The sequence below is a fragment of the Rattus norvegicus genome, chromosome 10 (genome assembly GCF_036323735.1).
Source record: "Rattus norvegicus strain BN/NHsdMcwi chromosome 10, GRCr8, whole genome shotgun sequence".
NCBI lineage: Eukaryota > Metazoa > Chordata > Mammalia > Rodentia > Muridae > Rattus > Rattus norvegicus.
Genome location: NC_086028.1, coordinates 20,802,674 through 20,824,501, shown reverse-complemented (window position 1 = coordinate 20,824,501; position 21,828 = coordinate 20,802,674). Strand labels below are relative to the sequence as shown.

At 48.6% G+C, this 21,828-nt stretch overlaps 1 protein-coding gene across 1 annotated transcript in view; it reads left to right on the top strand.

The window, feature by feature from the left end:
• The window catches only part of Wwc1 (WW and C2 domain containing 1), a 154,265-nt gene extending 133,936 nt beyond the window's left edge, over window positions 1–20,329 (top strand). Inside the window, exons 18-23 of the mRNA NM_001427362.1 lie at window positions 6,858–6,987; window positions 8,124–8,288; window positions 15,745–15,837; window positions 16,988–17,221; window positions 18,128–18,249; window positions 19,385–20,329. Of these exons, the coding sequence (NP_001414291.1) occupies window positions 6,858–6,987; window positions 8,124–8,288; window positions 15,745–15,837; window positions 16,988–17,221; window positions 18,128–18,249; window positions 19,385–19,451 (811 nt within the window). The 3' untranslated portion in view covers window positions 19,452–20,329. The remainder of the gene's footprint in view (window positions 1–6,857; window positions 6,988–8,123; window positions 8,289–15,744; window positions 15,838–16,987; window positions 17,222–18,127; window positions 18,250–19,384) is intronic.
• The last annotated feature ends 1,499 nt before the right edge of the window (window positions 20,330–21,828 follow it).

Below are 21,828 nucleotides of genomic sequence, written 5' to 3'. Positions count from 1 at the left end.
GCGCGCGCAAGCACAAAATTTGAACCCTGCTATAGATTTTAAATTTAAATCAGTGGTCGTGGATTGGGCATTGTGCGTTGTACAAGTAAGACTTGTACTTAGTTGCTAGGGATAGATGGAAGAAATAAGAGAAAAGGGAAAGTTCTGGGCTGGGAATGAAGCTCACTGACAGAATACTGGCCAAGCATGCATAAGGTCCTCTGTTCAATTCCCAGCACCAGAAAGAGGAGAGGAAGAAATTGTTGAAGTTGTTTGTTACTTAAGAACAGAAAGAAATAATCCAAGCCCCAAAATCCACACTGTTAACTGGGAACCTAGATTTTGTCCTCCTCTCTCCCCACCCCCCACCCCACCCCATCCCACCCCACTCCTGCCGCCGCCCCTGATTTGCTCTCTTTACTACGAGACCTCATCCTTAAGGCTGCTTTATAAGGACAAGAGGACTGTCGTATCCTCTGCCGTAAGCAGTCATCTACCAGGAAAGATTCAGGATGACCATGCTTGTGTAGTTCACAGCCCAGAAGTTCTTCTGCAAGTCACATAGCGCACCGTCCACGTGTTTGTCCTTGGCCAGCCTTGGCTGTGCGGGAGATTGAGAAATGGCCACTGTTGCTTAGATGTGAAAATCATGTCCTGGCCACTGAAGCACAGAGGCAGAGATGGATCTGAGGCAGAGGAACTAGCCCCACCCCAGAGGGGAGCTGGAGAAAGGCAAACTTCAGAAGAAAATGCTCCCTCCAGTGGAGCCAGGCTGAAGACCTCCCACCCTGGGAGTCTCTCTCTCTGAGCCAATCAGAATGTCCAGACAAGAGCGACCCCACTGTGCGATAGTGTCCCATACCATGCGGCTCAATGCTGCTGGATTCTTTCACAAGGTCGGCAAGATGGCACCGCACACATCAGCAGCCGAGACCTCTGCTAGGGTTTCGATGCTGCCTTTGTATAACCCTCAGCAAAGTGTTTTTTGTTCGTCTGTTGTCATTTGAGACAAGGTCTCACTTTGAAGTCCCTGCTGTCCTGGAACTCACTATGTATACCAGGCTGGCCTTGAACTCCCCCGGAGAGCCACCTGCTTCTGCCTCCTGGGTGCTGGGATTTTTTTTAGTATAATGTGCCACTACACCCAGCTACACTCTTTTTTAAAATCTACATGTAACAGGGTGGTGGTGGCACACACCTTTAATCCCAGCGCTTGGGAGGCAGAGGCAGGTGGATCTCTGAGTTTGAGGCCAGCTTGGTCTACAGAGTTCCAGGGCAGCCAGGGCTACACAGAGAAACCCTGTCTCGAACACCCTCCCCTTCCCCCAAATAACTGACAAGTAGTTATTGTACACATGCAGGAGACGGTATCGTGTTTGGGTAATTGTAGTATGTCATAGTCACAGGGAGAGAATGGCCGATGTCGCTTCTTCATAGAGCAACGTGCGGACTTCGTTCTTTCTTCTAGCTTTTGTTCTGTTTTTGAGATAGCCTCTGACTATGGAGCCCTGGCTAGCCTGGTGATCACTCTGCAGACCAGGTTCCTCTCCGACTTCTGGATAATCCTTTTACCCCACTCCCACCCCGCCCCTGCCTATGCTATGCCCAGTCTCTCTTAGCCGTTTTTAACCACAGCCCACTGTTAACTGTGGCCAGACTGGGCAGACAGAACTTGTTTTCCTCTCTGGGTCACATGGTGAGTACCATGTGACCTCTTCTCTTGCAACTACCATCCTCCCTTCTCTGTGAAGTCAACTTTTTGTTTCCATACAGAAGGGAAGGTGCAGTGTTGGTCTTAGCCTAATGTCCCTCAGGTTCTTACGTGTTGTCATGTAACAGCTATCATGGCTGACTAGCATTCAGTGTACACAGACCCTGGTTGCTAATGGACACTTGGCTTGGTCCATACCTTGGCTGCTGAGAGCAGTGCTGCAAGGAGCAGGGTTAGCAGACTTTCTATTGTAGTCGAAAACCTAAAAGACATGCTCAATAGCTCTGTTGTTATCATTGTTGGCGTCCCAGATTTTGTAATTGATCTTGGAAGGAGCCTCCCCATACAATCTTTAACTCCAGGGGTCACCATATGTTTCCGGGACAGGACCAGATGGTAAATACAATCTGCTGTGGCCATACAGCTTCCGCTGTGTCTCTCACGTTGCCTCTACCATGCGAAAGCAGCCATGGGCCGTTGGGTAGCTGGTGGCCGAGCCCGTGTTCTGTCAACAGTCTATCTATGGATGCTGGAGCTGACATTTCTTAGCATTTGTTCATGCCACAATGATTGTTACCCTTTTAATTAAGATTTTTTTTTGTTTGTTTTGTTTTTTTTGTTTTTTTTTTTTCCAGAGCTGGGGACCGAACCCAGGGCCTTGTGCTTGCTAGGCAAGTACTCTACCACTGAGCTAATTCCCCAACCCCTTATTAAGATATTTTAAAAATGGGCTGGGGTGTGTGTGTGTGTGTGTGTGTGTGTGTGTGTGTGTGTGTGTTTCCATTGCCTAGCATGCACAAAGTCCTGGGTTCAATTCCCCAGCACTCCACAAACTCGGTGTGATGCCACATGGCCTATAATTCCAATGCATGTACTCTGGAGGTGTGGGCAGGGGAATCAAATTTCAAGGTTATCCTTGGCCACACGATACGTTCAAGGCTCTGAGACCGTCACCACATAAAAATGAGTATAAATATAAAAGCAATTCGCAGCTTCAACTGCCCAGGAAAAGAAAGCTGCGGGCCAGATTGGGCCCACTGGTGATAGTTGCTGACATACATGCTCCTTTGCCACTTCTCCCTGGGACAAAGAGCATACCAGGCCACTGGAATCTTGTATCCCTTTGTCTCTGGGTTGGTCACAGTGTCCATCTCACTCTCTCTGTCCCTGGCAACCCTTATGCTGACAGTCACCCAAGCTAAGGTCTGATGCCAGAATCAGCCCAGGTCCCCCTCTCCCCACACCCTGGCACAAGATCAGTGGTTTCTCCGGAATTCCAAGCTAACGCTGAGACTTTTCAAGCTGTCTCCTAGCAACCACCTTCTGTTCTTGCTCCCCTCGTGGCCCCCTCTCTCCCCACCCCCTGCCATTCACACTTCCCAGATGCCAACTTACAAAGAGGGCCAGGCCTCCCAGAACTGCTGTGGTGGGTTAGGTCCATCTGCAGCTCCCTTCCCCAGGCCCGGAGGTGGCTTTTGATCCTGGGGCGATCACCAGCTTGGATGCACCTGCTCCTCTCTGGAGTCCAGGGGAGGTCTCCAGAGGTTAGCCCTTGGCACTAGGGCACCTGCAGTATTAAGGCCCAATGCCTCTCTGCTAACCTCTCCCCCCTCTCGCTTTAACTGTTTAGATGCCTTCATTGCACGAATGGAGGGGAATTTCTCCCTCTTGATCTGTTCTGTGACAACACTGGCCTCCAGCTCTCTGAGGGCAGAGTCATATCACCACTCTCCAGTAGAAAACTGCATTTGTTTCTTTTAGAGAGATACAGGCAAAACAATACTCACAGTGTTAGAAAACACGGAAGGGGCAGCGGGGTGGCTCAGTGTGAAAAGGCGCTTGCCCCCAAGCCCGGTGACCTGAGTTCAATCCCCGGACTCCACACAGTAGAGCGAGAGAACCAACTCCTGGAAGTTACCCTCCGACTCCCACGTGTGCTCTATAGCATGTCCATACCCTCCCTCATGTACACGCATGATAATTAACCAGAAGAAAAACATAGGGAAAAAATGGTCTCAAACCTTGGGAGAGTGAAAGCCCAGATGTGTGTGTGTCTGAGGCAGTGTTCACAGGTGGCACTGCTGTGTCCCTGAGCCCGAACATGTCACCTCTCAACTCGAGTGTCACTTTCTCTGGTAGGATTGTTAGACAGGAAACACTCCCACCGACAGTCTAAGGATACCCTGAGCGTGCACTCTCCAGCATTTAATCGAACTCCTGTACTGACCTAGAATATGTACATTTGGGGCTGAGGATACGGCTCAGCAGCAGAGTGTTTGCCTAGTACAAAAGTCCAAGCTTCAGCCTCCAGCACCGCCAAAATACAAACTGAATGAAGCCCGTGATCGTGACTTGACAGATGACGCCACTGACGTTGCCTACGCTTGCTCACGATCTCACTCCGCTCGGAGAAACGTCTCTGGCACTTTCCGTTCGCTGCATTTGTTTACCGCTGCGGTGGGTGGAAGATGCCCTATGTGTTGTTTCTCTGCACTGCTGAGATTGAATGCAATTATTTCTCCCCGCCCCATCCTGGAGCGTTTTGATCAGATTTACGGTAAAATAGCAGAGACTAGCCTAGCGGGCGAGTGTTCAGTTGGGCTAAGCCACCTATCTGCTCCTATCAGTGACGCTGGATGAGGCTGTCAGCCCGGGTACCTGTGAGGTATCCACTCCCCCCTCAGCACTGTGGACGTTCTGAAGCGGCCAGGAAGGGCGGCTAGTGAGTGAGTGGCTCCTGCAGATTCCTCTCTGCATTTGCTACCCATGGATCTAGCAAAACTCCCCTTATCACAAGTTCCCTCTTTATTGGGGAGGAATTTCCATCAAACAGAGGTTGACTGTCCCCACTGGGGAAGCCTGGGAGAGATTCTGTGTTTCCCCACAGTGCGCCTCACAGCAGACTGTGTTGCATCCTGCTTTGACTGGGTTCTAGTGGCTCAGCATGGTGACTCTGCTTCACAGAAGCCAGGACCTGGCAGTCATGTACATTTTTGAGACGTCAAGATGGGGTGAGATGTAACCCAACATGAGCAGCTTATTAGTCTCACAGTTCCTTCCAGCCCTGGGGACCAGGGCACGGGTAGTAACGTCACCAAAGTACCGGCTGTGAGCAAACGGTACTATATAAACAGTTAGCTATAGGAATGGGAAAATTAATTTTTATTCTTCTTTCACCTCAACCAAATGTTAATCTGGTTTGGACCACGGAGCTAAAACATCAGCACGGAAACTCCAAAGCGTCTAACGGAAGGGGTAGGAGATTCTGTTGACTGTGATGTGGCTCCATGGTCGATTGTTTGCCTAGGCGTGCATAGGGAGGGTCCTGAATTCAATCCCAGGAGAGCCATAAAGAAATAAGTAATCAAGCCGGGCGGTGGAGGTATGCATCTTTAATCCCAACAGAAGCAGAAGCAGGCAGATCGCTGAGTTCAAGGCCAGCCTGGTCTACAGATTAACTCCAGGACAGAGAAACCCTGTTTTGGGAAATAAGACAAAACAAACGAACAAAGGGTAGGGTGAATGTTGTTGTAAAAATATAAAAAATTTGGGCTGGGGATTTAGCTCAGTGGTAGAGCACTTACCTAGGAAGCGCAAGGCCCTGGGTTCGGTCCCCAGCTCCGAAAAAAAGAACCAAAAAAAAAATATATATATAAAAAATTTAAAAAAAGTATAGGTTGTCTTTTACCCTGCTTGGTCTGCACTGCGATGCCCCAAGATATCTGCTAGATATCTTGGCAGAAACACATCCCAACTCCTCGGCCGCCCAGAGTCTCCTGCCGCCGCACATTTTCCTACACTCAAACCGTCACATAAAAGAACACACAACACAATAACCTTAGATCCAATTGATAAGATATAATTACCCACCTTAACATACAAAGCCCGGTACCATCCATCCCTTAGGAACATTAATAACAACCTGTAAATACACAGAGCAGAATCTTAACATCACCTGCCATGGCTTCTCACCTTCTCCTGTCTCTCTCCTTTCTCCTTCTAGTCTCCTCCTCTTCCTTCAAACTTCTCTCCCACCCATCCCTCCTTCTCCTCCAATGACAGGCCTCCTTCTATCCTGTACCTGCCCCTCACCTGTACTTTACAAATTCAATGGGGAGGTGATTCTGGTGAAGTCACCTGAGTTCTGAGTAAGTGACTAGACCGCTGTCCTTGGGGCAGTGGAATTAGCATCAAAATACACATAACTTCAGGGCAAACCACAACAGGTGAACCTGATCCACCGATGGGTATTCTTATAAAAGGGGGGAATTTGGACACCGGAGGAGACACCAGGCACTTGTGAGCACAGAAAACACCAAGTGAAGACAGCAAGAAAGGAACCTTGGGAGAAGCCATAGGTTCTGTATAACCTTGATCTTGGACATCAGAACCTTTGGATCCGTGGGAAATATAGTTCTGGGGTGTTTCACTTTGGTCACCTTAACCGATATTGCAGTGTCTAACAGAAATGACAGCCTGGTCTGGAGATGTCAAAGACTTGTCCATAGGTGTTTACAGACGATTGGTGTGTGAGAGACAGCTGCAGTTTGGTGTTCAGAGATTGAAGTGTTAAACACACCACATCCGGTGGAATGTTACTCAGTAATAAAAAGAAAATGAGCTACTGATGGTCCTAGGGCCTGGAAGGAACTTCAACACATGCTCGCAGACGCCAAGGATTACAGAGCATGAGTTGTCTGACTCTTCTTATATGAAACTCAAGAAACATCTAGTTCAGTCTATAATACCAGAAAGCACACTGGGGGTCACCGGGGAATTGAAGGAAGGCTATGTAGATAGGGTAGAAGGGCATCTTTCTCATATGGAATGGTCTGTATCTTTAGCGCCCCCTTCTGGGCTTGCATGGGCACTCACACTCACATGGCACACCTACGGACAAGAATACACACACGCACACGCACATACACAAATTAATAATAGAATTGGTTATTTTGTTTGGGTCCTAGAGGTAGAACCTGGAACATCAGACATGCTAGGAAAGTGCTTTGATACTGAGCTTCAGCCAGCCGCATGTTGAAGGTTCTTTTGATAAATACCCTTACAATCATAAGTCTTAGAGACCCTGCTTGGATACACTTCTGGGCAGGGGAGTAGAGGTGGAGTGGTGTCTGGGCGGGGAAATAACCATAGCAACATGTCACCACAGGACGTACGAGGAAGAGGCCAGCGAGAATGAGGCAGTAGCTGAGGAGGAAGAGAGAGAGGAAGAGGAGGGAGAGGAAGATGTCTTCGCTGAAAAGGTCTCCCCGGAGGCAGAGGAGTGCCCAGCATTAAAGGTAAAAAGAGGCAGCCTGGGTCTCTATATCTGAGCTGTCAAAGGCTCTTGGCATCAGGGGACAGCTCTCCCAAGTGGTCCCTGGAGTCTTTGTGCTGTGATTTGTATTTGGAGACCACGGTGCACCAGAAGGGGCTGACTCGTCCCTACCTTTTCTTTTGTCCTCTATGGCTCTCTCTTTCTCTAATCACACCTCAAGCCTTGCAGTCTCAGTTCAGGGCCGGACTCTGCCCCTGACTGGTTAGGTAGTCTTGGGTAGCTAACTTCATTCCTACCTACCCTCCATTTCGTCATCTATAAAATGTACATGGTAACACCAGCCTTGCTCATAGGCCAGGAGCCGAGACCCGTATTTTAAGTGCCCTCAGGATGCCTGCAGCTGACATACATGATAATCTTGAACAGAGCCCTGGGGCAGAGCTTTCAGTGCCTGGCCACTGGGTGGTGACGCTGCTACACTGAATTGTCCCACCAGAGGGCGATCTGGTCACACTCAAGCATGTGCTGTTCCTGCTAAGTTTCTGGGCAGTGTTTGTGTCCTCTCTTGCTGGTGGCTGCTATAGAGATGCTCGCTTGCGCGCCCGCGCGCTCTCTCTCTCTCTCTCTCTCTCTCTCTCTCTCTCTCTCTCTCTCTCTCTCTCTCTGTGTGTGTGTGGGTGTGGGTGTGTTGACAGGGTCTCACTGTGTAGCCCAGGCTGTCCTTGAACTCAGATTCCTGAGTAGTGGGATTATAAGCTTATACTACTGTGCTTCATCATGGTCCTATTTAGGTTTGCTATTTGCCTCCATGAGTCCAGAAAATTATCAGAGTACTGGCTAGGACTCTGGGGACTAGGAGGTCTTGGGTGTAGCTCGTACTTAAGTGCACACACTACAACCTGAGTGCCACCATGGCTTACAGGAGCTGACAGTGCCTCCTCCAGCTCCCAGAAGTAGAAGAGAGGGAGTGGGCACTCTGGTGATACTCAGAGTGGCTACTCCAGTAGGTGCAGCTGCTGGGGCCAGCCTTGGGAGAGCCCAAGAAGTTCATCTGTGCCTGTGGTCATAAGCAAAATAATAGAACTGGGAGTTGCCAAGTAGACCAAGAGGGCCCTGAGACTCAGGGGACATTGGTGTAAATATTGACTTCTTCCACAGGTGGACAGAGAGACCAATACTGACAGCGTGACCCCATCCCCCACAGTGGTGCGCCCCAAAGACCGGCGGGTGGGTGCCCCCTCGCCAGGGCCATTTCTTCGAGGGAATACCATCATCCGCTCCAAGACCTTCTCGCCTGGACCCCAGAGCCAGTATGTGTGTCGGGTAAGCAAGCGACGGTGCCTTCCCCACCCCTCAGAGGAGCCAGGGGTCTACTCCAACTCTGGATACAAGTAGGGGTTACTCTCACAGTGTGACTTAGGTATCTGTAGGTTAACTCTATGGACTTCGGCTCCCTTCATGTGGAGTACACAGGCCCATGCCTTGGGCCTTTTCACTCAGTTGATGAAGAAAATCAGCTGTCATGTGGCACCGAGTGACTTAATGGGTAAGAGCACTTGCCGTGCAAGCCTGAGAGCTTGAGTTCGAATCCTCTAGCACCCGGGTAAAAGCCAGACATAGTCACGTGTGCCTTTAACTCCAACACTGGGCACAGAAACAGGTGGACCCCAGGACCTCACTACCAACCAACCTAGCCAAGGTTACAGGCTTTGGGGTCAATAAAAAAACCTTGTCTCTCCAGGTATAAAGCACAGAGTGGCAGAGGACCACACCCTGTGTAGTCTTCCAGGCTCCGTATGTGTACACACATAGACACTAGACAGACAAAAAATAAACTTTTTAAAGGAAAAAAAAAAAGAATATGCCGTTGGAGCCCAGAGGAAGAAGCAGCCTTGCTTATGATTTAAAATGTTAAAGGTACAAACAAAGGCATGAAAAGCCTAAGGCTGGAGGACTTTGGAGTTTGAGAGTTCAAAGTCAGCCAGGGTTTGATGTGGGCCACCACCTCTTGTGGTGAATATTATTTGGGGGTTTCCATTCCCACCTTAGATTATTCAGTTCCCAAATAAAAGACACAGCCCTTTGTATTTATAATAAGCCTCAAAGCACTAGACCTGGGCAGATGTCAGCCCTCCATGCTCTTTTGTCTACTTTCCCATCCACAACCCCAAGGTAGCACTTGCCATATTCTGCCTGGGCTTCTCTTACTCCAACAATCCGGTTCTCACAGCCATGTGCCATGACCCACCTGTTCTAGGACATCTTCTTCCCCTGTGACTTCCTCCTCCTCCTTAGTCTCTGCCTTAGACCTCAAGCCCTGGAACCTTCAGCCACGCCTACCTCTCTTCTGCCCAGCCATAGGCTGTAGGCATCTTTACTAACCAATCGTGGATAACTTGGGGGGCAAGGTTTACACAATGAGAGCTGGTATACTGAGCAGCCAGGTCTTGGAATACAGCATGTACCATTTGAATGCACCAGACCCACCCCTTACACCACAAAACACAACCAAAATCAAGGGCCTGGCTGAGTGTGACAGCCCACACCTGTGAGAGCTCCAGGCCATGCCAGGTTGCGGGAGGTGGGAGGGCACGAGCCTGCAGTACCAGCAGCCGAGAGGAACTGGCAGAAGGATCAGGGATTCTAAGTCATCCTTGGCTACCTAGCAATTTCAAGGCCAGCCTCGAGCTACATAAAATCCTACCTCAAAAAAATTAAGCGGGGTTGGGGATTTGGCTCAGTGGCAGAGCGCTTGCCTAGGAAACGCAAGGCCCTGGGTTCGGTCCCCAGCTCCGGAAAAAAGAACCAAAAAAAAAAAAAAAAGTGTTCTATGAGGGCAAAGGGGGTCGGGGGTAGATAAAGAGTAAGGAAGGGGCTGGAGAGATGGCTCAGTGGTTAAGAGCACCGACTGCTCTTCCCAAAGTCCTGAGTTCAAATCCCAGCAACCACATGGTGGCTCACAACCATCTGAAATGAGTCTGATGCCCTCTTCTGGTGTGTCTGAAGATAGTGACAGTGTAATCATAATATATAATAAATAAATAAAATGTTAAAAAAAAAAAGAAAAAAAAAAAGAGTAAGGAAGACAGCTAACTGTGATGGTGCAAGCTGTGACCCGGGACATAGGCTAAGGCAGGAGGATTCTCAGTTTAAGGATAGCAAGACCAGAGTGGGCTACAACCCTCCCACCTCTTGCAGCCCCATACCCCATATACCCTCAACAAGATACATAAGAACTTACTAGCTTAGAGATTTAGCTTAATGAAGCAGACTGCTTGTCTAGTAGCGTGGCTTGTACAATGCCCTGTGTACTGGGAGTTTAAAAAAAAATAAGGAAAGGCTTGGTAACCAGGCCTGTTAATCAACAGCAAAATCCTTCCTGTGAGCGTGAGCTTCCTTCCTTATCGTTCACTCGCTGCCCTCTCTTCCTGATGGCCACTTGCTGAGCTCCGGAGCCTTCTCTGGCTGTATGGCTCGGGGGCATCCTGCCACCTTCAGATGTATTAACGACCCTGTAGACCTGGGTTTTAACGACCCCGTAGACCTAGCCAGGAGCTTGGCCGCAGGCTGTAGAAGCCAGTGCTTGCTTGTGTTTTGAGATACTGAGAATGAGCCTAGCTAGGCTTGTCCACGCTGGGTAGGAACTCCGCCTCAGCCCAATTCCTTTCATCAATCGATCTCACTGTTAACATCTCCAGCTTAAAGAAATTTAGAGATAATAAGTGTTTGACATTACATTCCACTTCATTGGAGGGATAGAAAGAGTAGAGGAAGGGACCCTGTGAGACCCCCACCCCTACCCCAGGCCACATTATCTCTCATGGCATGAATTGGCCCAGAGCTGAGCTCTGCCTTCCATCCACTAGCTCGATCATGCTCTCTTCGTGCTCTCTCTCCATCTCCCCCCCACACACACACACCAACTGCTACCCTATAAGGTCCTCACCTCTTTCCTGACTATCCAATTCAGTGAACCCTTTCTGGGCCAGCTTACCTTTCAGAGTCCGGGTGCCTACCAAGTCCAAGGGGTCAGTCATTCTGGTTGCCTGGGCTCTAGAACCATCTGCAGCCTGCCTTAAGGGAAGCATACTTTACCTGAGTCCTGGGCTGAAGTGATTGATGCTTGCTACCTTCCCTGCCCAGAACCTTCCAGATCCACTGAGTAGTAAGAATCAGTAGAAACAGCCTTCCTTTCTACTCTCTAATTCAGAAAGCACCACACACACACTCCTGGCTGTCAGTTTCTGAGAGGGGAGGGAACTATCCCAAGGAGCCCATCTCCAAGGCCTAAAGGCATGAGACGTCATGGGAAGCTTCCTCTTTTCATCACCTCAAACTATGCAAATTAGATTGGCGTAGTTCCCCCAGAAAGCCTCCCCTAAGATCCTTCCCAGTGAAAAGTGAGGCCTCCTCTTCTGGGTGAAGGCTCAAGCTGATCATTCCAGCCGATCGGCATCTGTGGGAAAAGTGTGGGGTATCCTGAAGTCACGGAACACCACTCTTGAGGGCCCTGCATTCTACTGAAGGGTGCCACGGTTTAGTCAGCTCACAACTGTAGGGAGAAAAACCAGTCAGTGCTTCAGACAGGGTTGGAGTTAGGGGGGTGACCAAAGGAGTCAGAGAAGCCTTTGGGGTAATAGCTAAGACCTCAGCTTTTGCAGATCAACTACCTCATGAGCATGCAGTGAAAAATCAAATAAATGAATGCCAGTCCTCAGAACAGGCTGAGGGAAATCAGTGGTTGGCTACATCAGGGGAAATTAGTGCTTGTTTATCATCCGGATTAGCATAGATAGCTGAGTTGTTGCCCTGGAGAAGTGAAGTGTTACTCGTTTGTACAGCCCGCCCATCCATTAGTTACACAGTAGCCAACTCTCCTCCTTCAGTGAATGTGTGTCTGTCTGAGCATAGACACCAGGTGTAGGTGTCTGTGGAAGCCAGACGGAGCTGTTGGATCTCCCCGAAGTGGAATTGGAGTTGTGAGCTGCCTGACGTCGGTGCTGGGAACTGAACTCAGGTCCTCTGCAAGAGCAGCTGGTGCTCTTAGCCACGGACCCGTCCGTCCAGCACCATTAGCCATCTGTTATCAGTGCCGTGGTTTCCCAGTACTTACGTTCATAATGACCCAAAAGACAAGAGCAGTGGGGTCTGCCATTGAGGCCACAGCCGTCCAGACTTCCCTTAGGAAAAGGCAAACATTCTGACTTGAGGAAAGAAAAACTCTTTCTTTTCTTTATATGCTGAAGTTACTGAGATCTGTAGGAAGTTATTTCCAACCTCTGTGTTTTTATGAATCAAAGCTTAATTGTTATGTGTGTATGGTAGAACCATGTAAATTGGGAAGATGGTGCTGACTGTGGCTTCAAGTGTCTGATGGCACCTAGGACTGGGCACTCCATCCCGATGCCTCTGTCAGTCTCCTGCCACCACGGGCCACACAAACTCCAACTGGACTGCTGTTTTCTCCACTTGCCATGGGAGCGTCCCCCTGAGATGCTGGCAGGCGTGGTGCAGTCATGCAACACAAGCAACTAGCCCGCCTAAATGGGAAAGGCTCAGCGCTGGCAAACTCTGCTGAGTTGAGATTCAAAGCCCAGGGCAACTGCAGGCAACCGACAGGCTAGTACCGGCCTAACTGATCTGTAAGGATCTTGGAAACAAGACGGAGGCCGTCAGCTTCTCTACCGAGAGACCAGCCTCGTTTCTGACTGAGAATCACAAAATGCACTTTTCTGTCCTGGGCTGGAGTTGCACTTTAAACCAACCAAAAAAAATAAGTTTTTTTTAATTTTCTTTATTTTTATTTTTCAGTGTATCTATATGTATATATTGTATGGTTGGGATGTAATGTGCCCCTGAGTGTGTGTTTATATGTATGGTTGGGATGTGTGCATACTGGTACGTGTGTTTGCATAGAATATATACATGCTTTCATGCATGCACACGAAGGCCAGAATAGGACATCCAGTGCCCTGTTCTATCACTCTTGCCTTATTTCCTTGAGACACCATCTCTGACTAAACCTAGAGTTAAGCTGGCAGTGATCCTCCTGTCTCTACCCCAGGAATTCTGTGGCCACTCCTGCCTTTTGACATGAGTGTTGGGCAGCAAATTCTATTATCCACTACGCCGTCTCCACAGCCCCAAAATGTTTTCTTATTATTAATCTTACAAACTACACTAAAAGGCCAGTTGCATTTGTACCCATTTTGTAGATGGGAAAACTGAGGCTCCAGGAGCCCGCCTACTTGACTTTAGGGCAGAGAGCTAGTGGCTAACTCTGGAGCTTGCCACTTGCTGCCATTCATCCTCACCTCCTCCAAGGTTTCCCGTGGCCTGATCATCGCTCCTGCTAGCTTCATGACACTTACTTAGTCACCCTGCCTTGGATTTCTGTGTCCAGGACAGGTACAGCGAATTCTGTTTCCTGCAGCAGTCCACCACACCTGTATGTTTTCAGCAGCACTTCGTCACTTGTCCTTGGCTTTGACCAAGTGCACACAGTCCTCTGACTTTCTCTCCCGGGACCTTATTTATTTATTAACTACTGTTATCTTATAACACACAGGAATTAAACCCAGGGCCTTGTCCTCCAGCACCCAGGTATAGCCACAGTCTCTTTTACTTTCTATTTTGAGACAGACTTTCATTCTGTCACCCACGCCAGCCTTGCATTTACTCTAGAGCTCAGGCAGATTCTGACTTTGTAATCCTTCTGCCTCGGCCTTCCGACAAGCAGGAGCTACTGGCCTGCAACCACGAGTCTGATGCTCCCTGTGACGTGAAATTACTGTAATTCTCTGCCTCCTCTTTCCCTGCTTTGTGAGATAGAAGCAGGTGAAAAGGCAATGATTCGCTATCGTGTTTGAGATTAAACCTATTAGAATCTCTGGAAATAAGAGGAAGTGACTTTAAAAACTTGCACGATGGGATAGCTGTGTGATTCCAGCATTTAGGAGGTGGAGCTGGGAGAGTCAGGACTGGCTTCAACTCATAGCTGGTCCAGGGCCAACCTGGGCTCCATGAGACCTCGTCTCCAAAAACTAGAACGAACAAAAACGTGAAGTTCAAGAATGAATGTGGGGGTTGGGGATTTAGCTCAGCGGTAGAGCGCTTGCCTAGCAAGCGCAAGGGCCCTGGGTTCGGTCCCCAGCTCCGAAAAAAGAAAAGGAAAAAAAAAAGAATGAATGTGGTCTTCCCTGTTGTCTAATAACTTTGATCTTTAATATATAAACCTCTGGGTCTTAAGGATCAACTTCCCTGATAACTTTTATTGAGGAAGTATGACACACAAATTAACAGCCAGGGCTGGGGGTTGGGGATTTAGCTCAGTGGTAGAGCGCTTGCCTAGTAAACGCAAGGCCCTGGGGTTCGGTCCCCAGCTCCGAAAAAACAAATAAATAAATTTTTAAAATTAAAAAAAAAAAAAGCCAGGGCTGGAGAGATGGCTCAGTGGTTAAGAGCACGGACTGCTCTTACAGAGGTCCTGAGTTCAGTCCCCAGCAACCACATGGTGGCTCACAACCATCTGCAATGGGTAAACCTCTTCTGGTGTGCATGAAGACAGCTACAGTGTACTCATATACATTAAATAAGTAAGTAGATTAATAATAGCCACCTCTAATTGAAACACTTAAGTGTGAGGCTGTCTTCAGGTCCCTCACGCAACCAGTACGAGTCTGTCCATGAATTCCACAGTGCTGTGCACAGTTTGGGTCTGGGTTAGCATGGAGTCTCCAGTTGGTGATCTCTGCTTGTGAACTGTGAAGCCACCTTTGTCTCTCGGGAACGTTTGTCTGAATGAAGCTACAACTAAGTCACCGAGCGTGGAGTTAGGGGCTCCGCCCGCGTGCTCACCACGATCGCCCTGTGTCTGGTTTGCTTTAGACTCTGCCTGGCATGGGACTTTTATCTTTAATAATGATAACTATCCCCGAAAATAATGACACCACTAGCTTCTCAGTAGAGACCCACAGCGGTGACCCGACAGCTGCCAGTCAGATGCAGTAGCACAGCGCACATTTACCCCTCCCCTTTAGGAAACAAGACCCAACCAAGAAATCACCCTGTCCTCAGGAGAGTGGGGGCCTCTGGGGAAGCATGGAAAATGGCCGATGGAGGAATTTGAGTGGGGAAGATGGCTGAGCCCAACTTTTGCAGAGTCTTTCTCTACATGGGTGTGTCTCCTCTGCCTTGGGGCACCCTCTTTTCCCCCACCCCATGCATCTCTTTGCTTGCAGCACTGAAGACCCGACGTGTGCTCAGCTCATGCTGTACACTGAGCTCTATCTCTGGCCCATGTATCTGTCTCCAAAGTGGTTCTTTTTAGGTCACTACCGGTGGGCTCTCTAGATGACAGGGACAAGTAGATGTAAGCAGCTCTGCGTGGTAGGACAAAGGGACAGTACGTCTTACAGTGATGCCGCCTTGTTGCACCCTGCGGAGCAGCTCTTCAATGGCTTTGGGTGGGCTCTATGACTCGTGAGCTTCTAGGCCCTGTACATAACATGGTGACTGTCCTCACACAGTGCCATGAGGATGCAGCACGGTGTCCATCCCATCTAATTCAGGGTCATGTGGAGGCAATGGCGCTCGCCACACCTACGGGGGACGGGAAGTCCAGAGTGAAGCCTGGAATGAGAAGCTCCGTGTCTGGGTGGAATTTGGGGAGGCGATCTCCTCGTCCTGTTCCCGCTGAACCGTTTTTTGGGAGGGGGCGGGGCATGGTTCCAGAACACACCCTTCCCATGCCTGACTTCCTCTGCCTTCTCTCCTGCAGCTGAATCGAAGCGACAGCGACAGCTCCACGCTGTCCAAGAAGCCACCCTTTGTTCGAAACTCCCTGGAGCGGCGCAGCGTCAGGATGAAGCGGGTAAGCGGCACTTGAAGCTCTTTCCGTGCCCCTTGCTCTTCTTGGCAAGTCCACGGGCTGTGAGGCTGCCTTCAGGGATGGATTGGTCCAAAAACGGAAATAATTCCAGCAGGTCTCTTGCCCCTTCTCACAACACTTCTCCTGACACATGGCTGAACAACCTCCTCTTCCTCCTCCCCTCCCCCCTCCCCTCCCCCTCCTCCCCCTCCTCCTCCTCCTCCCCCTTCCCCTCCTCCCCCTACCCCTCCTCCTCTTCCTTCTCCTCCTTCTCCTCCTCCTCCTCCCTCTTTATGAAATATGTTGCCCTGGCTGTCTTGGAATTCTCCTATAGATGAGACTGGCCTCGAATTTATAGAGATCCCCTGCCTATGTCTCCCAAGTGCTGGGGTTAAAGGCATGTGCCACCACTGTCCCCACTCTTTACATTTTTATTGATTCTTTGTAAAGTTCACATCGTGCACCCCAATACCACTCATTTTCTAGTCCTTCCATATCAGCCTTCCCCCAAAAGAAAAAAAATTTAATTGTAAAAATGTAAAAAAAAAAAAAATCAACAACAAGAAACATCATGCCGTGGAAGCTGTGGTATGTCTCAGCCAAATTCTTTTTTTTTTTTTTTTTTTTTTTTTTCTCGGAGCTGGCGACTGAACCCAGGGCCTTGCGCTTGCTAGGCAAGCGCTCTACCACTGAGCTAAATTCCCAACCTGTCTCAGCCAAATTCTTGAGCGGAGTCTGGCTCCTGGAGGCACACGATCAAGAAGATGCCCAGTATGATGTGCACTGAGACAGAACCCGAGGGCAGGGTAGCATTCTGGCCGCGTTCCCAGAATCACTGCAAATGCAGTAAGCGCTGCGCAGGAATCCCAGCTCTTCCCTGCGCCTCACCCACTCTAACCTAGAACCCAGGCTGTGTGGATGCTAACAGTTGAGCCTTCCGAGGGCTGTTGTAAAAGAGGGGAACTGGAGCGGCAGGACAACAGGGTCCCTTGTGCACGGGACACGTGCTGTGTGACCGTGAGAGTGTTTTCTGTAAGGGGAGGGCGCCTGCACATAAAGGAAGGCTGGCGTTGGGGTTCGGGGGGACTCGGATCTGTGGGATTTCTGGGCTAAAGCCTCTGGTGAGCACGGGCGTCATCTCCTTTCCCCGCAGCCTTCGTCCGTCAAGTCGCTGCGCACAGAGCGCCTGATCCGCACCTCGCTGGACCTAGAACTAGACCTGCAGGCCACGAGGACCTGGCACAGCCAGCTGACTCAGGAGATCTCAGTGCTGAAGGAACTGAAGGAGCATTTGGAGCAAGCCAAGAACCACGGGGAGAAGGAGCTGCCACAATGGCTGCGTGAAGATGAGCGCTTCCGCCTCCTACTGAGGATGCTGGAGAAGAGGGTAAGTGCCGATGCTGGCTGACTTTCAGTAGTCCTGTGATCCCACTGTCGGCCTCCTGAGGGGTTGGGACATGGGAGGCCCTTGGGTTCGCTCTACCAGTGTTTCTGTGGATGTTTTTTTAATGTAAGTGCTTACGATTGAGCCCCACTCACCATGAATCCTTCATCAGATACAGCAAGCCACCTTATCCAGGTGGGCCATGCTCGTAACAGAAGGCTGAAGCAGGAGAATTACCAGGAGTTCAATACCGCCTAAACCATATACTGAATTCTAGTCTAGGTGACTAAGCTCGAGTGAAACCCTGTCTCAGATACAAACAAGCAAGAAACAAAAACCACAACCAAAACAAAACGGTTCAACAAATGAAGGGGGCTGGAGAGATGGCTCAGCAGTTAAGAGCACTGACTGCTCTTCCAGAGGTCCTGAGTTCAATTCCCAGCAACCACATGGTGGCTCACAACCATCTGTAATGGGATCTGATGCCCTCCTCTGGCCTGCAGGGATACATGCAGATAGAGTGCTCATATACATAAAACTAAATGCATTTTTTAAAAAAATTTAATAAAATAAATAAATAAAATTTTAAGGTAGAAAAAAAATTAATAAAAAAATCAAAAGAAAAACCAAAAAATGGAGTCATTTTCTTGGTCTGTAAAATTAAAACGACTGTAAAATCTCCCCTCCCCGACACCTGAGGAGCAGGTAAGAAGCAGACTTCACTAGGTGTCTCCCATCACATTCCCTTCAGACACACATCCGGGCTTCCAGTCCCTGCCTCAATACTCAGTCCTCGGGGAGATGATTTGAGCATAGCCCATTATCCTTCTACACAAGGCAGACCCTAGGTACAGACTCTGCATTGCTGACACCGAGCCACGCCACGCCCTCGTTTGCTTTGCCTCACAGGTGGATCGCGGGGAGCACAAGAGCGAGTTGCAGGCCGACAAGATGATGAGGGCAGCTGCCAAGGACGTGCACAGGCTCCGAGGCCAGAGCTGTAAGGAGCCCCCGGAAGTGCAGTCTTTCAGGTGAGTGGATGATCCCAGTCTGACACCTTCCGCTACCCCGCCGGCCCACCTGGTCCTCATCGCCTTTGCTCACCCTGCTCCTGGGCACTGACTGCCCCTGTGGCTAGCACAGCTGTAACCTACACGGGAACAGATGCTCACCCTCCGCCATGCTCCCGTAGCGCTGGGAGCATCATGGTGCTCTGTTACGGTGCAGCTCAGCCCAATTCGTGAGACCCTCTTGTTTAATGAATGAGCCACCTGCTTCAGCCTTTCCTCTCAGACTTCCCAGTACTGGTGATTGCAGGGGCCTGGCTGGTGCTAAAAGGGGAGTTTCCTGGCTCTGCTTGCTTGCCTGCCTCATAGAATCACAGCTCTGTGCTTGCCTTGCTGGGCCTACACATGTCACTTGGTGCGGGGCTTCCAACACAAAGGGATTTAGATTCATCCTCCATCCACTGTGAGTTCAAGACCAACCTTTGTTCCCTGCCTCAAACACACAGGAAAACCAAAAATAAACCAATGTTCATGTACACACACACACACACACACACACACACACAATTATATACATATATGTGTGTATGTGTTTCCTGCATTGAGCAAAAGGTACTTGATCATGCTAATGGGTCAGGCATGATTTTGTCTCCTGTGTCGCTTGCTGCAAAGGCTATCTGACAATGTGTGGTTTGTTGTTTGTTTTTAAAGATGGGTCTATATGGTTAAGACCTCAAAATCACGGACCCATGATTTATCCATCAGCCTCTCAAGATGCTGGGACTAGAGGCGTGTACCACCATGCTCAGCGTCCACAGATTTCAGATTTCACAGCCAGACTTCAGGCATGCTAACAGCATTTAATAGTGGCCAGGGCTGTCACTAAGTATCCTACAGTATATAGCAAATGGATTGGGTGTAGCTCAGTGGCAGACTGTGTGCTTGGCATGCATAATGCCCTGACCCAGAACAGAAAGATTTATCATATTATATATATATGATATATATATACATATATATCACATATATATCATATATATCATATATCATATATAGATATAGATATATATCATATATCATATAGATATAGATATAGATATATAGATATATATCACACACACACCACAAGTGAGGTTGAAACACCTGTTTTCCATCACAGGGAGAAAATGGCATTTTTCACCCGGCCTCGGATGAACATCCCAGCTCTCTCTGCCGATGACGTCTAACCACCAGAAAAGTATTTCCTTTCTTGCACGGACCATGCTGTGACGGCTGACTGTGACTAAAGTTATTTATGAGGCATTATGTGAAGGTACCGAGTCACAGGTCCCCGAGCGCGCTCGTTGGTTTGAAGACAAACAGATTTTTTTTTTTTTAGTTCAGGTTTTCTTGATATTATTTAAAAAAAAAAGGGGTTGGGGATTTAGCTCAGTGGTAGAGCGCTTGCCTAGGAAGCGCAAGGCCCTGGGTTCAGTCCCCAGCTCCGGAAAAAAAAATAAAAAAATAAAAAAAAAAATGACAAAGCAACCATAACAACAACAACAACAAAACAAACAAACAAACAAACAAACAAAAAACCAGCATTAAAATGACAAGATTGTATAGTTTGTATATTTAGGAATGTATTTTTGGGAAAGAATTTAAATGAACTAAAGCAGCGTTAAGCGGCTGCTAGTCTTAAAATTGTCTAGAGTTTTCTTTTTGTACAGCAACAACTTTTAGAGGTTTCCCTGCAATAAAAAAAAAAAAAAAAGAAGTCGCATTTGAAGGGCGATAATCCTCCGAGGAGGTCCCGCAGGTGGCACGGCACAGCTAACCTGTCCTAGTTAACATTATTTTGTACAATAATACAAAGAGGAGGATGTACAGAAATCGTGGGGTTGTCGCAGACTGTCCTCGGATCTTTGTGAGCTTCGATGTGTCTTCGTGTGGCCACCTGACCTGAAGCAGGCAGCGTGAAGCTGGCTGGGCAAGGCCAGCCCAGACAGGCGGCAGGCCACGCCCATCTCAGATACCCAGTGACACTGCTGCGGGAGTGAGGGGAGGGCCGCAGAGAACTGCATTTGGATCTCTCGCTATCAATAAAGTGGCCTTTTAAGAAAGAGCTTCTTGTCCATTTGTCTCCCTCGAAGCCTTCACTTTTATTTCCCTGGTTTCACTCATCTCCCAATCCTGGAAACTGTTGTTTTGGGTTTTTTTTTTTTTTTTTCTGATTTTCTTTTATTTGGCACGTTACAGTTATTTGTCCATTAGGTTAATGTGACTACTCGGTTCTTTTGGAACCTAATGCCTGATGGCATATGTCTGTCATCCCAGAACCTGGAAGGTGTCCACCTTTAGGGGTTCGAGACCTTCTCAGCTGTATGAAAACCTGTCCTTAAAAACTGAGCCTGGGGGCTGGGGATTTAGCTCAGTGGTAGAGCGCTTACCTAGGAAGCGCCAGGCCCTGGGTTCGGTCCCCAGCTCCGGGGGGAAAAAAAAAAAAAAAACTGAGCCTGGAGAGATGGCTCAGGGGCTAAAGGCACTGACTGCTCTTCCAGTATTCGATTCCAAGCAGCCACACAGTGGCTCGCAGCTATATGTAATTCCAGTCCCAGGGATCTGAGACCCCCCCCTTTCTGGCCTCTGTGCATACCAAGTATGCACGTGGTACACAGACACGCATGCACACACAATTCCCATGCACATAAATAAATGATTAAAGGGACATGAGAGATGTCTCAGAATGCTTACTACTCTTCTGGAGGATGAACGGCTGGTGCCCAGCACCCACACCAGTCTACTCACAACCACCTGTAACCTATAGTCATGCTCATGTGCTCATACCCACATACGCAAATGCACGTAATTAAAACTGAGAGCGCTTACCTAGGAAGCGCAAGGCCCTGGGTTCGGTCCCCAGCTCCGAAAAAAAGAACCAAAAAAAAAAAAAACTGATAAAAAGCTTAAGCCTCGTTTTATTATTTTAAAAGACAGTGCCTAACCCTACCAAATTCAAAGACTACATAGTAGCCAGAGAACCACATCTTTCCCATCACCACAGACCCAGATGCTGAAAGTTAATTTTTAGCTCGTTTATCTTTACAATATACCATACAGAAAGTACTATTATGATCATCCATGATTCCCAGTTTTATTATTCTGAGACAGGATCTCACTATGTAGCCCAGGCTGGCCTCAATCTCAAAAGAATTTGTCTTCACTCAGGCTTTCTGGAATTATCCGCATGACTTTGGTGCACATTTTTAAGATGGATGGATGGATCGGGATAGATAGAAATATATTCACAGGCTGGAGAGTTGGCTCAGTGGTTCAGAGCACTGACTGCTCTTCCAGAGGTCCTGAGTTCAAATCCTGGCAACCACATGGTGGCTCACAACTACCTGTAATGAGATCAGATGCCGTCTCCTGGTGTGTCTGAAGACAGCTACAGTGTACTTATATATAATAAATAAAGGGTTTTAAAAAAAAAGAATGGGGAACTTCATTTTAAAAAAGAAATATATTCACTTCTATTTTATGTGGATAGGTGTGTATGTATGTCTGTGATCCCAGCACCTGCAAGTGGACGCAAGACTTAGAGACCGTCTCAGCAGTATGAAA